This window comes from Carcharhinus amblyrhynchos, chromosome 6 (genome assembly GCF_965287045.1).
Source record: "Carcharhinus amblyrhynchos chromosome 6, sCarAmb.v2.hapA, whole genome shotgun sequence".
Taxonomy (NCBI): Eukaryota; Metazoa; Chordata; class Chondrichthyes; order Carcharhiniformes; family Carcharhinidae; genus Carcharhinus; species Carcharhinus amblyrhynchos.
Genome location: NC_137329.1, coordinates 38,312,503 through 38,326,032, shown reverse-complemented (window position 1 = coordinate 38,326,032; position 13,530 = coordinate 38,312,503). Strand labels below are relative to the sequence as shown.

The window sequence follows — 13,530 nt, the reverse complement described above, 5'->3', positions numbered from 1 at the left end:
CTGGAAATGCAGCTTGAGGACATTCGTTTCATTAGAGAGAATGAGGAGATAATTGATAGGAGCTATCGGCAAGTGGTCACACCAGGGCAACGGGAAGAAGGCACGTGGGTAACTATTAGGAAGGGGAAACCTCAGGTGATGGAGAGCACGCCGGTGGATGTCCCCCTTCAAAATAAGTACTCCTGCCTGAGTACCACTGGGGGGGGACAGCTCATCTGGAGGAGGAAGCGGTGGCCAGCTCACTGGAGCTGAGCCAGTATTTCAAAAAAACTAAGAAAGAGAGCAGCAAGACAGTACTAATAGGGGACTCCATAGTGAGGGGATCAGACAGGCGTTTTTGCAGACGCAGACGGGAGTCGCGGATGGTCGTTTGTCTCCCTGGAGCTGGGATCTGGGATGTCTCTGGACGCGTCCCAGACATCCTGAAAGGGGAGGGTGAGGAACCGCAGGTTGTGGTTCATATAGGTACTGCTGACATAGGCAGGAAGAGGGAAGCAGTCATGAAAAGGGATTATAGGGAACTGGGTAGGCAGCGAAGGTAGTAATCTCAGGATTGCTGCCTTGCGCCACGGGAGAATGAGAGCAGGAATGGAATGAGGTGGAGGGTGAATGCGTGGCTGAGGGACTGGAGCAGGGGGCAGGGATTCTGGTTCCTGGATCACTGGGACCTCTTTAGGGGCAGGTGTGACCTGTACAGTAAAGACGGGTGGCACTTGAATCCCAGGGGAAGACTGGCTAGGGCTACTGGGGGGACTTTAAACTAGAAAGGTTGGGGGGAGGGAACAGAGATGAGGAGACTGAGACCGAGGAGGTTAGCTCCCGGGTAGGGAAGGACTGTAGACAGTATGAGAGGGAGGTTAGACGGGTGGTGGAGAAGAGAAATGTCCAGACTGAGGGGCTGAGGTGTGTCTATTTTAACACCAGGAGTGTAGTAAATAAAGTAGATGAGCTTAGGGCGTGGATTGCTGCTTGGGAATGTGATGTGGTGGCCATTACAGAGACTTGGATATCTCAGGGACAGGACTGGGTACTTCAGGTGCCAGGATTCAGATGCTTCAGGAAGGACAGGGTTGGGGGCAAAAGAGGTGGTGGAGTGGCACTGTTGATCAGGGACAGCGTCATGGCTGCAGAGAAGGAGGATGCCGTGGAGGGACTGTCTACAGAGTCTCTGTGGGTGGAAGTTAGGAACAGCAAAGGGTCGATAACTTTGCTGGGTGTTTTCTATACGCCGCCCAATAGTGACAGGGAAGTTGAGGTGCAGATAGGGAAACAGATCCTAGAGAGATGTAGAAATAACAGAATTGTCGTGATAGGAGACTTTAATTTCCCAAACATCAACTGGAATATCCCCAGGGTAAGGGGTTTGGATGGGGAGGAGTTTGTTAGATGTGTTCAGGAGAGTTTCCTGACACAGTACGTGGATAAGCCTACAAAAGGAGAGGCTGTACTTGACCTGGTGCTGGCTAATGAACCAGGACAGGTGTGGGATCTCTCGGTAGGAGAGCATCTTGGGGATGGAGATCATAATTCTATCTCCTTCACGATAGCATTTGAAAGAGATAGGATCAGGCATGCTAGGAAGGTGTTTGTCTGGAGTAAGGGGAAATATGAAGACATCAGGCAGATAATTGGACGAATAAACTGGAAGGAGGCGTTCTTGGGGAAAAGTACAGAAGGAAGGTGGCGGATATTCAAGGAATGTTTGACTGGAGCTCTGCACGATAACTTTCCGATGAGACAAGGAGGTTTTAGTAGGGCGCGGGAACCGTGGTGCACGAAGGTTGTGGTGAACCTAGTCAGGAAGAAAAGAAAGGTATATAAAAGGTTCAGAGAGCTAGGAGATGTTAAGGATCTAGAGGAGTATAAGGCTTGTAGAAAGGAGCTTAAAAAGGAAATTAGGAGAACCAGAAGGGGTCATGAGAAGGCCTTGGCAGGTAAGATTAAGGAGAATCCCAAGGCCTTCTACAAATATGTGAAAAGTAAAAGGATGAGAAGAGAAGGGATAGGACCTATAAAAGGTGAAGGGGGAAAAATCTGTGTGGAACCGGAAGAAATGGCAGAGGTGCTTAATGAGTACTTTGCCTCGGTATTCACGGTGGAAAGTGATCTGGGAGGTTGTACTACAGGTTTGCGGCAGTCTGAAAAGATTGAGTATGTGGATGTTAAGGAAGAGGATGTGTTAGAACTTTTAAACTCTATCAAGATAGACAAATCGCCGGGACCAGATGGGATGTACCCCAGGTTACTGTGGGAGGTGAGGGAAGTGATTGCAGAGCCCCTGGCAATGATCTTTGCGTTGTCGATGGAGACGGGAGAGGTTCCGAAAGATTGGAGGATTGCGGATGTGGTTCCTATTTTCAAGAAAGAGAACAGGGATAGCCCGAGAAATTACCGACCGGTGAGTCTGACCTCAGTGGTTGGTAAGCTGATGGAGAGGCTTCTGACGGACAAGATTTATGAGCATTTGGAGAAGTTTAAAATGATCAGAAATAGTCAACACGGTTTCGTCAAGGGCAGGTTGTGCCTTACGAGCCTAGTTGAGTCCTTTGAAAATGTGACTGAGCACATTGACGAAGGAAGAGCAGTAGATGTGGTTTACATGGACTTCAGCAAGGCATTTGATAAGGTCCCTCCTGCAAGACTTCTTGAGAAGGTGAGAGGGCATGGGATCCAAGGGGCTTTGGCCTTGTGGATCCAGAACTGGCTTGCCTGAAGAAGGCAGAGAGTGGTTGTGGATGGGTCTTTTTCTGCATGGAGGTCGGTCACCAGTGGAGTGCCCCAGGGATCTGTTCTAGGATCCTTGCTGTTTGTCATTTTCATAAATGACCTGAATGAGGAAGTGGAGGGATGGGTTAGTAAGTTCGCCGACGATATGAAGGTTGGTGGTGTTGTGGATGGTCTGAAGGGATGTCAGAAGTTGCAGCGTGACATAGATAGGATGCAAGACTGGGCGGAGAAGTGGCAGATGGACTTCAATGCAGATAAATGTGTAGTGGTCCATTCTGGCAGGACCAATGGGATGAAGGAATACAATATCAAGGGTAGGAGTCTTAGCTGTGTTGAAGAGCAGAAGGATCTTGGAGTCCGGGTCCATAGGACTCTTAAATCGGCCTCGCAGGTGGAGGATGTGGTCAAGAAGATGTATGGTGTACTGGCCTTCATTAATCGAGGGATTGAGTTTAGGAATCGGGAGGTAATGCTGCAACTTTATAAGACCCTTGTCAGACCCCACTTGGAGTACTGTGCGCAGTTCTGGTCGCCTCACTATAGGAAGGACGTGGAAGCTATTGAAAGGGTGCAGAGGAGATTTACAAGGATGTTGCCTGGATTGGGAGGCATGCCTTATGAAGATAGGTTGAGGGAGCTGGGACTCTTCTCCCTGGAGAGACGAAGGTTGAGAGGCGACCTGATAGAGGTTTATAAGATGTTGAGAGGAATAGATAGGGTGGATTCTCAGAGGCTATTTCCCCGGGCTGAAATGGTCGCTACGAGAGGACACAGATTTAAGGTGCAGGGAAGCAAGTACAGAGGAGACGTTAGGGGTAAGTTTTTCACTCGGAGGGTGGTGAGTGAATGGAATCGGCTGCCGTCGGTGGTGGTGGAGGCAAACTCGCTGGGGTCTTTTAAAAGACTTCTGGATGAGTATATGGGATCTAATGGGATTGGGGGTTATAGATAGGTCTATGGCTTAGTAGGTATAGATGTGATCGGCGCAACTTGTGGGCCAAAGGGCCTGTTTGTGCTGTAGTGTTCTATGTTCTATTTGCCAGTCTCCAATCTTCAGGCACCTCACCCGTGACGATTGATTCAAATATCTCGACTGGGGGACCCGCAATTTCCTCCCTAGCCTCCCACAATGTCCTGGGATATACTTCATCAGGTCCCGGAGATTTATCTGCCTTGATGCGCTTCAAGACTTCCAGCACCTCCTTCTCTGTAATATGTACACTCCTCAAGACATCATTATTTATTTCCCCAAGTTCTGCAACATTCATGCTTTTCTCTTCAGTAAATACTGATGAGAAACATTCATTTAGGATCGCACCCATCTCTTGTGGATCTGCACATAGATGATCTTGTCAATCCTTAAGAGACCCTACTCTCTCCTTTGTTACTCTTTTGTCCTTTATGTGTTTAATGCAACAGGTGAAGTTCTAAATTTCACTCTGCTATTTTCAGCATTCTCCACAACAAGATGTTGCCGTTTAATCAAAAAGGCATTCTGCCCATCACACAAATGAGTAATGTGTATATGAATTTCAGAACCCACGTGATACCAGTTGTGTCGGTCATATGCCCCAACAACTGTTGGATTGTATCAAACTGCATGCCCCTTCAGCTGCTTTCAACAGGCACAACACTGTCTGCACTCAAGTCATGCTTGCAAAACTCTGAACATAGCATCCAACATTAGATGTGATTCTGCAATTGGACAACATTTGCTAAACAATCCTGAGTGTGCTTAGAATTATACTGACAATTTAAAATGATCAGTTAGGCTTGCAGTGTGGCTCATGTGTGTTCAGGAAGTTACACACATTTACAAAAAGAGCTTTACAAACCAAAAGAACATGTCCACACGTTGTTCCTTTTCAATGAAATAACTGCCGTTTCCTGGTTCAATTCCCATGGCAATGCCTTGACCAGAGTCTACCCCTTGCCTTGAATTAAAAATTTTGCAGTTAATGGCTCACTGGTGCATTATCCATGGCAACTCCTCTAGTAGAGCCTACTTGCCAACCAATTAGCACACTCTTTTCATGCAGTATAAATTGCTGAAAAAGGCATGCTGTCAAAACTTTTCATCTGGCTTTTATCAAGGCAGATTCACAAGGATACCAATATTCCAAATTCTCATCAGGTTAATGGTTTCTAATTGATTGGCGTCTGAGACAGGACTTCAATACCACACCCCATGGATAAGCACAGAATCACTAATAACTTCTGAATTTCTGTATTTAACATTGTTGCTGCCAATTTCAAAGTAGTAATGATAGTGAATGCTGACAAAACTGTCATTATTACTGCAAAATCATCTCTGGAGTCAGGAGAACGTGTTTGAACATGGGGAAACGTGTTTTAACTGAAGAAAAGTATTGAACGTGTTTAGAAGTGTTTATGTTTGCCCTGCAATGCTTAGTTTGCAAATTTAATGCTTTTCAGGATGCGGGTGTTCTTGGCTAGACAGCATTTAATAGTCATCCCATTTAAGAGGGCATTTGAGAGTCAACCATAATACTGTGGATCTGGAGTTATATGTAGATCAGACCAGGTGAGGATGGCAGATTTCCTTCCCTAATTTATTAGTGACATTAGTGAACCAGATGGGTTTTTACAACAATGGTTGCATGGTCAATAAATTTCAGATTTTAATTCCAGATTTTTAAAATTGAATTCAAATTTCACCATCTAGTAGGATTTGAATCCAGGTCCCCAGATCTTGTCGTGGGTCTCTGGATTGCTAATTCATTGACAGTACCATTGCACCACTGCCTCCCAATGTGCCATAATGCCTCTGAATCTGCACTGTAGCGTAAAAGATTTCAGGTTCACACTCTGCTCACTCAACATAGAGCATATTACCCATGGAGCTGCAGTGATCGTGCTACATCAGGCTTAAATATCTGTGCATTTGAGGAAGGACAGTAGGGCAAGGAGAGGAGAGAGAAAGGCATTAAGTGCTGCAGACTACTTAAAATGGCATTTATGCTACTGTTTTTGCTTCATAACCTGACTCACAAAAGGAAAAGTGCAGCCTTAAAGTTTAAAGCTTATTTATTTGTGTTGCAAGGGACTTTACATGAACACTGCAATGAAGGCATTGTGAAAATCCCCCAGTTGCCATACTCTGGCATCTGTTTAGGTACACAAAGAATTTAGCATGGCCAATGCACCTAACCAATCTTTTGGACTGTGGAAGGAAACCGGAGCACACGGAGGAAACCCATACAGACATGGGGAGTACGTACAGACTCTGCACAGACAGTGACCCAAGCCGGGAATTGAATCCAGGTCCCTGGCGCGATGAGACAGTAGTGCTAACCATTGTGCTGCCCAATTAGGGGACAGATTATTTAACAACTGGTCTTGGATCAGTAACTGGAGCTCAAGTGCTTTCAAACATCTTTATGTAGTTAATTTGGTCAGGAACTTTCCCTTACTCCAACATTTTCAAGAAACATTTTGAAGCTTTCTTCACCAGAAGTAGCAGAGATTCCAAGTGAAAATGTAAGCAATGTAACACAAAATATATTTACATTAGCAGCATAAGGTAGACTGGATAAAATCTTACATGAGGTCGAACTTCTTTCAATAAATGCTACATCATATACTAAAAGAGGGTGAATTGGTGTGCAAGAGACTCAAAGCTAAATCAAGAGATAGGGCTTTAGCAAAGATCATACAAGCATGAAAAGTAATGTGGTAAAACAATACTGGAAGTAAGTTCGAAAAAACTAGCAATCAACGATTGGCCTCTCACAATAAATTAAATGGAAACATCAATAGAACTCATTAAATTTTTTTTGGAGAGCGAGAATAAGTATTACCTTAACGGAGATGAAAAGTCAGAAAAAGTAGCCCATCCAGTTTCCTGCGGTACTGAGTCTCCTGAACTCCACAAAGTAGGTTCATTAGAATTTGCTGCAGTTATATTTGCAGTTTCCATAGGCACTTCAAAGTTTGCTGTCCATCCTGGGGCTATAAAAATATTTTCTGCAATTAGCAAACTTTACTGCAACCAAACAATCCATGACAATTATTGCACTTAATCTCAATGAAAGCTTTTCTTTTGGGGAGAGGGGAGGGTAGTGTTTTGATCTAAATTGATACCACTGATGTTGAATTTTATTTTAAGAATCCAAAAACCCAGAGATGTATTAAAAAATGCAGCTTCATGGTTCACAACAAAAATAATTTTACTACACCAAAATAAAAGAGCAAAAACACTAATAACTACATTCTACCTTATATAATCAGCCATGTTAAATATATCACAAGTACAATGAACACAATTATAATATAAACCAAAGTTATTAACTCAAATTTCCTTTATACTGATTTGACTTATACCCCCAATAACTCAAGTCAGAAAACAGAAGATTAACCACATGGTCTGACTACTGTTTCAACGATTCAAATGAAGCTTTTGGTTTACTTTTGGTAAGGTTGTTCCTTCAAATCTCATCCAACCATCCTGTAGCTGGAGACTGTCAGTTCAATATAGGTATCGCTTAGGTCTTAAGTGCCACCACCTCAGGTTAGAATTTTACTAGTTCTACAATTCTAGCACTGTACGGTAGCACAGTGGTTAGCACTGCTGCTTCACAGCTCCAGAGTCCTGGATTCGATTCCTGGCTCAGGTCACTGTCTGTGTGGAGTTTGCATGTTCTCCTCGTGTCTGTGTGGGTTTCCCCTCACAGTCCAAAGATGTGTGGGTTAGGTTGATTGGCCATGCTAAGAAATTGCCCCTTAATGTCCAGGGATGCGTAGATTAGAGGGATTAGTGGGTATAATATGTAGGGATACAGGGGTAGGGCCTGGGTGGGATTGTGTTCGGTGCAGACTCGATGGGCCAAAGGGCCTCTTTCTGTACTGTAGAGTTCTATGAGTTCTATAACTCTGGAATCTTGTATATAAATCTGTCTGTCTCTCTCTCTTCTCTGTATAGCTATCCCAAAAGTTCAACTCTGTGTTTCAATGACGAGGGTTTCTATGCTCTTACAACCAGCACACAGAATTTCAACTGAATTCTATTTGAAGAGATGCTCCCTGCACTCAGCTTGTTTAAACCGATAAGGAAACAACTTAGTACACTCGTATTTTCCCCATAATTAACTTTTGGTTGACCCCGTTTCTATTGTTCATCTTCCCAACAGCTTGATCACATTGCATCTCGGGAAGGCAGTTCACCACCAACTTTTCAAGGGCAACTAGAGATGGACAATAAATGATGGCCAGCCAGCGACGCCCATGTCTCATGAATGAATAAAAAAATGGTCAGTCACTAGAAGGGAGTTGCTTTACCAGTAAGCTCCTCTCAGAAACCTAGGTCTTAAAAGGAGCCATCATCTCAAAAAAAACCACATATTTGTCACCATAGTTACGGCAAAATACCTAGTACTATTATAATTAATGTATTAGACATTATCTAATTATTAATTCATTAGCTTCCTATTTTGAAATTTATTTTCCTGACTGCTCTTCAAACTTACCCTCACATACCACTGCTTAACAAAGAGATAGGTAACCATGTCAGAGGTCTTTGTCAATGCTATGTTGACACAAATAGTCAATTCACTTAATTCTCTTTTCTGGCAGAGGTAAAGGACATGATAATCTCTACTACTCTGCCTAAGTGCCAACAAAATCATGTGGTTTAGCACATTTATGATTATAGGAACCATCACGGTCAAATTTAACCTTACATATAATATGCAAGTATATATATAATTTCCAACAAAGGGCATAGGATACCAATCAGAATGAATAACATTGAATCCATCAGCCTCCATCATCATCTTCATAGAAGGGAAGTGGTGGTGTATTGGTATTGTCACTGGACAAGTAATCCAGAGAACTAGGGCAATCCTCTGGGACCCGGGTTCAAATCTAACCACAACAGATGGTGAAATTTGAATCTGGAATTAAAAGTCTAATGACAAGCATGAAACAATTGTCATTCAAATCCATTTGGTTCACAAATGGCCTAGCAAGCCACTCAGTTCAAGGGCAATAAATGCTGGCCCAATCAACAAATAAAAAAAAAATCTGGCCTACATGCGACTCCAGAGCCACAGCAACATGGTCAATTTTTAAATGCCATCTGAAATTGCCTAACAAATCAATCAGTTCAAGAAGAATTAGGGATGGGATGACCATATCCCCTGAAACAATAAAAAAATCCTGACTAGATCTGCTATTGTGGTACGGATCATGTATTCATTATGTTCTTTCCTATTGTGAGAACTTAACAGAAATAAGCTTAGAAAGTAACAGGCTATCCCAATGCACAGAAATTTAGAATATTGGACACCAAACATTAGAGATCCAACATAAAGAAAACGAGATTCATTATTGAGGCTAACTGAAAGCATTTACCTAGCGCCCCAAAGTGTATTATTAGTTCCCAGGGAATGATAGCTACTGACATTTGGCAAGAAGGACACACTTCCCTGAACCAATGAAGAGCTTTTATAATGCGAGAAAGAAAATCAATTTATTCCATAGCAAGGTCTTTTTATGCAAATAAAATTTTATATTAAAGCAATGCCATGGCACAAAGTGAGAACTTGATTTAAGAATTATAAGACTGATTTCTTACTTCACAAAACGTTTTCTCAAATATTTAAGCTTCATGATGATCATAACCACATCATTTTAGGATAAACCAAAATTAATTAAGTTGGATACAATCACTACTTGCCATCATTTGTATCCACTTCCATTCTATCATCTGGACTGGCACTGGGTACAAAAGAATTATTCCGTTTATCCACATCTTCATCTTCAGAATCTGTGCTTTCTTCACTGTCTGTGCTCCCTGAACTTCTGTACAAAATAGAAAATAGTCTGTCAATTAGATCATGACTGTTAAAATTTTTTTTTGGTAACTAAATTATGGGGTGGGGAGGAGAGAAAAAGAATGGTGCTTTGGGAGAGTGCGGGGCATGGAGGGGTGAAAAAGAGTGGTGCTTGGGGATGGAGGGGGTAGGGCAGTGTACAGAGATAAAATTAACGCGTGCCTATCTCTGTAAACTTACCTATGTCGATTTTGTGCATCTTCTGCGAAAGTTATATCTTTCTCATCCCAAATATCTTCCTCATCGGAACCGCTGTCATCAAATTGTTGAATCCTCTCTTTACAGCATGTCTCAAACAGAGCTACATTGGCCTGAACCCAGAATATAAAATGTCACAAGTTTGCAACAAGATAAAATTCAGCACATTTAATGTCTGGCTGCAATTAGCTATAAAGCTGCCTCTATTTCTCAGGAGTAATAAATACCCTTACACTTCAGTTCCCAAGAAAATTTCAAACTAAATTCTCAACACGGATAAGTGAACAGGAAAAGAAAATGCATAAAAACGTGCTGACTTAACTGGATGGTTTTGCTGAGGGGATAAGACATGTTAGGAAATACTGGGAAATCACCATCATCAGAACACTGTGTGTGGTGGACAACAGCAAATACTAACACACTCGTCGAAACCCCGAACTTCCAGAAGAGAAATGTGCTTCAATTTCAGAGAACACATCAGTATAGGACGATCAATACAATGGACAAGTTAACAAATACAGAATAATGATACAAAATTTTAATTGCTGTGGTGTTCTCTCTGGTTCACAGAACAACATATGAAGGCATTCTCTTGCAAGTTGTGAGCCCAGCCAAGTAGGATAAATGTTCTATTACAGTTAAGGGATCTAGCTTTAAGCACATCACTGACATATGGCACAAGTAATATTCATACAGCAACAATGCACTGTATTTCTAACATTATAAAAGGAGGAGGTACTTCTGCCAAAAATACGCTCCTTCTATGGATACCTCAAAAGCAATTTTTCTTGGTGGCAACAAATAGAGTTGGAGTTAAATGGTGCAATGGTTAAATGCCTATAATATCCAGTGAACAGTTTGAGAAATGTAAAATAAAGTTAATGATTCAATAGATAATTTCTCAAAATATTTATTTAGGCCAATTGTCTATCACACATTGCATCCAACATACATATCTCTTGGAAGCATTATTTTTTCACTCAGAACACATGAAAATACAAGACAGGAAGAGGACTAAACTATTTGATCTCTCAAAACAGCCGCACCATCGAATATGATCATGGCTGACCTGATTGTGCCCTCAAGGCCACATTCCCACCTATCGCCAACAACCTTTGATTGCCTTGTTAGTCAAGAATCTATATAACTCTGCCTCCACCATTCTGGGAAAGTGAGTTCCACACTCATAACCCAGACAAAAAATTCTCCTCATCTCCATCTTAAATGAGAGACCCTTTATTTTTAAGGTTGCACCCTAGTTCTAATCTCTCCCACAAGAGGAAACATCCTTTTAGCATCCACCACATCAAGATCTTACATGTTTTAATAAGATCAGTTTTCATTCTTCTAAACGGCAATAGGTACAAGCCCAAACCGTCCAACCTTTCCTCATGAGATAACCCCCATACTTAACTCTCAACAGTCTTCCTCATTTCATGAGTAAAATGGCGGTGGTGAGGAGAAAGAGAACTAACTTCTGCATGTCTTTTTTTGTGGCCTTGAATATTCCCACATTGCTTGCAGACATCCAGTTATCTGTCACACAGTGACTGAAGCAGGGAAAACATTCAGAGTGGCCTCACTCGAGATACACTTCACTTTCACTAATGATTTAGTTGAATCTCACAACCAAAATCCTGCATCCTACCAGATTGCAACATTGAATTATGTGTCTAAAATGCACTGCTATCAAACTAAATGTGCTTGGTCAATTTAAAAACATAGCCAATGATTATGTTTAGAGAGGAACAAGCAGCAATCAAGATTAAAAGCATTCCATTGGAGGAAAGCTAACTATAACAAATCAAGGAGGGATCTGACACAGATAAGTTGAAGCCAAAGACTTTACACAAATGTAATGATGCAATTGCAGCCTTGGAAGAGGAGATGGCTTGGGTACTGGCTATATATATTCCCACAGAGAGGAAAGGGAGGGGAACCAAAAATAAGCAATAAATTAATGAGTAGGATGAAGCTGAAAAAAAGCAGCTTGACAAAAAGGATAATCAGGTTAAATATAGTACAGAGAAGAGTCAAAAGGAAAAAAGCAGGGCAAAGAGACAGTACAACATATATTAATTAACATAAGAAGGAACCAGAAGTCTTCGGTTGGTACATGAACAATAAAATAGTCCGAAGAGCAGTGGGGCCATTTGGGACCAAAATGAAGATACACTGGTGGAAACAGAAGGTACGGCTGAGGAACTAAATGAACACTTAGCATTTATGTCTAACAAGGAAGAGGACTTTGTCGAAGCTATGGAACAAATGGCTGAAAGGTCAATAATCAGAGGACACAGACTAACCATTGTTTAAAAGGCAGAGGTGTTAATTTTTTTTTAAATGTAATCAGTAATTAGGATTTAGAATTTACTACCTGATTGGGGGGGGGGGGATTACAATTTGATTTAGTAGTAACTTTCAAAACAAATTGGACTTTAAGAAAACACTGCATGAATGTGGGCAAGAGCAGGGTGGCAGGAATAAATCAACTGCTTTTTGAAATACCAGCTCAAATCCAATATGCTGAAAAGCCTCCTTCTATTCCATGCTGTTCTATTAACAATGTTAGGCTACCTACTAGTGTACAATGTTACATTGGAGAAAGCTGGAGATAGAAGTGATGGTTCATCTGGGGAGTGCAGTCGGAACCAAGCTCAAAGCACAACAGGTGGCTCAGCTGTACAAGAGGGCACAAAGAAAACTGGAAAACAGGGATAGAAGATCTGGAAGTTAGGTGAATAGACAGGCATTTCTGTGGAATGCAGACATGAATCCAAGACAGTGTGTTGCCTTTTTGGTGCCAGGGTCAAGGATGTCACTGAGCAAATGCAGGGGGTTCTGACATGTGAATGCGTGGTGGGGGCTGAGAGAGTCAATAATAAGCCAAGCTAACATGGTTCACATTGCTACCAGCTACACAGCTAGGGAGGTGTAGTCCCAAAGTCAGAATAAGCAAATTAGAAAACAGGATCAAAAAATTAGATAGAAAATTAGCAAGCGTAACTGCACAAGTGGTGTTTTCTGGATTAAGTAGTCCCATGCATAAGTACAGAAATAGGAAGATAAAGTAGATGAATGTTCTCCGGAAGGATGATGCAGGTGGGTGGGGTGGGGCGCTTCAGAATCCTGCAACACTGGGGGGAGGTGGAACCTGCACATGCCAGATGTGTTGTGGCTAAACAGAGCCAGGACTGATTTCTTCACTAGACAATTTGTTATTGCTTTTGGGGAAGGTTTAAAACTAACTTGTGCAAATCAAGAGATAATATCAAAAAGGAATGCCAAACTGTACAGAATACTGGAAGAAACAGATAGCACTAGAGTAGGAAATAGTGGGGCATTGGGTGGGTTCAGAGTCAGGAGAAAAATAATACAGTCTTAATTAGGGTTACTGTACATGTTTCTGATTTTGCAGAATCTGATAAATACTGATAAGTTACAGGCACAGATTGCCTTGTGGAAATATTATGTTGTGTCTATAAGATTCCTAGCTCAAAGACAGGTAGGAGTGGTGATTAAATATTCTTGGGGAGGGGTAGCATCATTGATGAAGGAGAACATTGCAGTGCCAGAGAGAGGCTGCCCCAGAGGGATCAGGGACAGCATCTATACAGCTAGAGCCAAGAAAGAAAAAAAAATTCAATTACATTTGTCATCTATAGGTCACCAACTAGTGGTAAAGATACAGAGAAACAAAAGTTTAGGTTAGAGGGTCATTAGATTTGTTCCACTGGTCGGCGCAACATCG

At 42.0% G+C, this 13,530-nt stretch overlaps 1 protein-coding gene across 6 annotated transcripts in view; it reads right to left on the bottom strand.

Moving 5' to 3' along the window:
• ppp6r3 (protein phosphatase 6, regulatory subunit 3) overlaps nucleotides 1-13,530 on the bottom strand; it is a 108,600-nt gene that overhangs the window by 16,149 nt on the left and 78,921 nt on the right. For all 6 annotated transcript variants that reach the window (XM_080190246.1, XM_080190247.1, XM_080190248.1 and 3 more), the window contains exons 18-20: nucleotides 9,762-9,892; nucleotides 9,425-9,549; nucleotides 6,549-6,699 (exon numbers count right to left, since the gene is read on the bottom strand). In XM_080190246.1, the coding sequence (XP_080046372.1) occupies nucleotides 6,549-6,699; nucleotides 9,425-9,549; nucleotides 9,762-9,892 (407 nt within the window). The remainder of the gene's footprint in view (nucleotides 1-6,548; nucleotides 6,700-9,424; nucleotides 9,550-9,761; nucleotides 9,893-13,530) is intronic.